This window comes from Nerophis ophidion, linkage group LG16 (genome assembly GCF_033978795.1).
Source record: "Nerophis ophidion isolate RoL-2023_Sa linkage group LG16, RoL_Noph_v1.0, whole genome shotgun sequence".
Taxonomy (NCBI): Eukaryota; Metazoa; Chordata; class Actinopteri; order Syngnathiformes; family Syngnathidae; genus Nerophis; species Nerophis ophidion.
Genome location: NC_084626.1, coordinates 49,587,564 through 49,590,063, shown reverse-complemented (window position 1 = coordinate 49,590,063; position 2,500 = coordinate 49,587,564). Strand labels below are relative to the sequence as shown.

The 2,500-nt window shown below is 51.8% G+C and overlaps 1 protein-coding gene across 1 annotated transcript in view; it reads left to right on the top strand.

Annotated features, from left to right (window-relative positions):
• Positions 1-2,500, top strand: part of LOC133535514 (uncharacterized protein KIAA1755-like) — a 129,610-nt gene that overhangs the window by 38,458 nt on the left and 88,652 nt on the right. Inside the window, exons 2-3 of the mRNA XM_061875409.1 lie at positions 539-736; positions 815-2,318. Of these exons, the coding sequence (XP_061731393.1) occupies positions 539-736; positions 815-2,318 (1,702 nt within the window). The remainder of the gene's footprint in view (positions 1-538; positions 737-814; positions 2,319-2,500) is intronic.

The window sequence follows — 2,500 nt, the reverse complement described above, 5'->3', positions numbered from 1 at the left end:
AGCCGGAAGGCAAAGCTCTCAATTTACCGGTCGATCTACGTTCCCATCCTCACCTATGGTCATGAGCTTTAGGTTATGACTGAAAGAACAAGATCACGGGCACAAGCGGCCCAAATGAGTTTGGGTCTCTCCCTTAGAGATAGGGTGAGAAGCTCTGCCATCCGGGAGGAACTCAAACTGAAGCCAGATGAGGTGGTTCAGGCATCTGGTCAGAATGCCTCCCTAGGGAGGTGTTTCGAGCACTTCCGACCGGTAGGAGGCCACGGGCAAGACCCAGGACACGTTGGGAAGACTATGTCTCCCGGCTGGCCTGGGATGCCTCGGGATCCCCCGGGAGGAGCTGGAGGTTGCGGCTGGGGAGAGGGAAGTCTGGGCTTCTCTGCTTAGGCTGCTAACCCCCGCGACCCGACCTCGGATGGATGGATGCATTGCAGACCACATTCCTCTCCTCCGGGAGATCTAGCCAGTATTGGTGCCATGCGAATCCCATCAATTCTGTGCTGTCGCTCACTGATCTGAATTTGTTTTTGTTGTCCAGAACCCAGAATCTCTGGATTCGTCCATCCAGAGCGCCCTCTCGGCACTTTACCCACCCTTTGAGGCCACGGCGCCCATCGTCCTCAGCCAGCTCTTCCGCACCATCGAGGAGCGTTACCATGGCGATGCCCTGCAGTGCCTGCTCGACTTCCTCATCCCCTCCAAACACTTGCTGGAGAGTGTCCAGCAGGCGGCATGTGTAAGTTTTGTTGACTATCTGTCAGGATAGTCATTGTGCGACACAAGTCGGCATAACACTGCGCTTTTACCTTTCCAGGCTGGCTACTCGGATGTGGTTTTCCGCTGCGAGGGCTGGCCTCTCTGTCTCCACGACAAAACCGTGGTCCAGCTAGCACCTGTGAACCCTCTGCTACTGCGCCCCGGAGACTTTTATTTCCAAGTCGAACCCTTTGGCGATCAAGCAGCCCGCATTGTCCTGAAAAGTCTTCTGGAAGAAGGACGTCGAGAAGTGGAGCAGACCCCGATCCCCGAGACGTCCTACCCGTGCATCTTCACCGAAGACTGGCTGCGGGAGATCAATGAAGGACGCCACGGGACTCCTCTGTCCCGCTGCCTACTTTGCACTGACCAGGGAGTAATCAAGCTGCCGTGGGCAGAGGTAGCCGTCCCGGAGTTTTTGGACAAGCCAAAGGTTCTGACCGCACATCAGGAGGCTCCGGCTGAGCCAAAGCCGGTATCAGTTCCTTGCACTTACAGCGCCTCCACTCTGCCGTTGGAGGCAAGGATTATTCCGTTAAAGGACAGGATGTCAGCATCTTTAAGACCTGTGGACCCTTCTTCGAAACTTTTCAGATCACAACAGAAACACATGCCCAAGTCCTTTCCCAAACCCTTAGTGAAACCTGTAGGTTGGGTGTCGCCCAACACCTGGGACAGCCGCAACTATCCAGAGAGTGAAGGTGATTATGTTGACTTGGTGGATGTTGCTAAAGAAAAGCAGTTCATGGTAAACCATGGCAAGCAATCGCATCTGCCAAATTCAGTCTTGGTCAAACCTGTGAGACCACGTCCATCAGAACTTGTGGGCAGTAGCCTTTTTGGTGGACGCACCCTTCAGTACGTAGAGGAGCATTGCGCTCCATGCAGCCAAAGAAATCTGGGGACTAATACCTCGGAGCAAGAGGCTAAGTGCAGGTTCAGGGACTCTTACCTGGCAGCGCTCAGTCATCCCGTTGCTTTTGAGAAGGGGAGTGTTGACCTCCTTGCAGCGCTGGAGGAGGTCGGCCTCTGCGAAGACTTGGACTTAAGATCAGAGGCGGCGTTTGAAGACCAAAACAATGTATTTGGACAGTTTTGTAACCACTGTAAAACACCCGCGTCAGGCCAATGTAGACGCTGTTGTGAGCCAACTACGGAAACCGTTGGCTCCCTTCACAAAAATATCCCCCCCAGCTCTGAACCAGAGGACACGCTAAAAAATTCCCCAATTATTGTGGAATCAAGACCTGGTTTGAATTATAGTCACGACATTCAAACCCAATGTATCTCTCAGGACAAGCGGCACCCGGAACCACGACTCGATGACTGGGATGGTCAGGACGTAGAGTCACACCACAAGGTGGACGTTGTTAAACCGGCAGGGAAACACAAACCCAAACCCAGGTCCTTGTCCACCGTGTCCGACACGCCACAAGGAAGTCCACTTTTCTACAAAGTCAGCCACAGGAGCCACAGTGATGTTTGTCCAGAAAGCGTCAGCAGCGTGATGCGGCGTAACAAAGACGAACTGCTGACTCCAAAGATGAACTCCTCCAAAAAAGGTGAGCATTTAAAACCGAGAAGTCATATTTTCATTTGGTCAGTATACATTTCTAAAAACAGTGGGACAGTTTTTATTATAGCCTGTTACCAAAAATACATCTCAAATCAATCTTCCCCAATTAAATTAGGGTTGCAGAAAATATACAGTATTATTACAAACATTTGTTTGACAAAAGAGTTT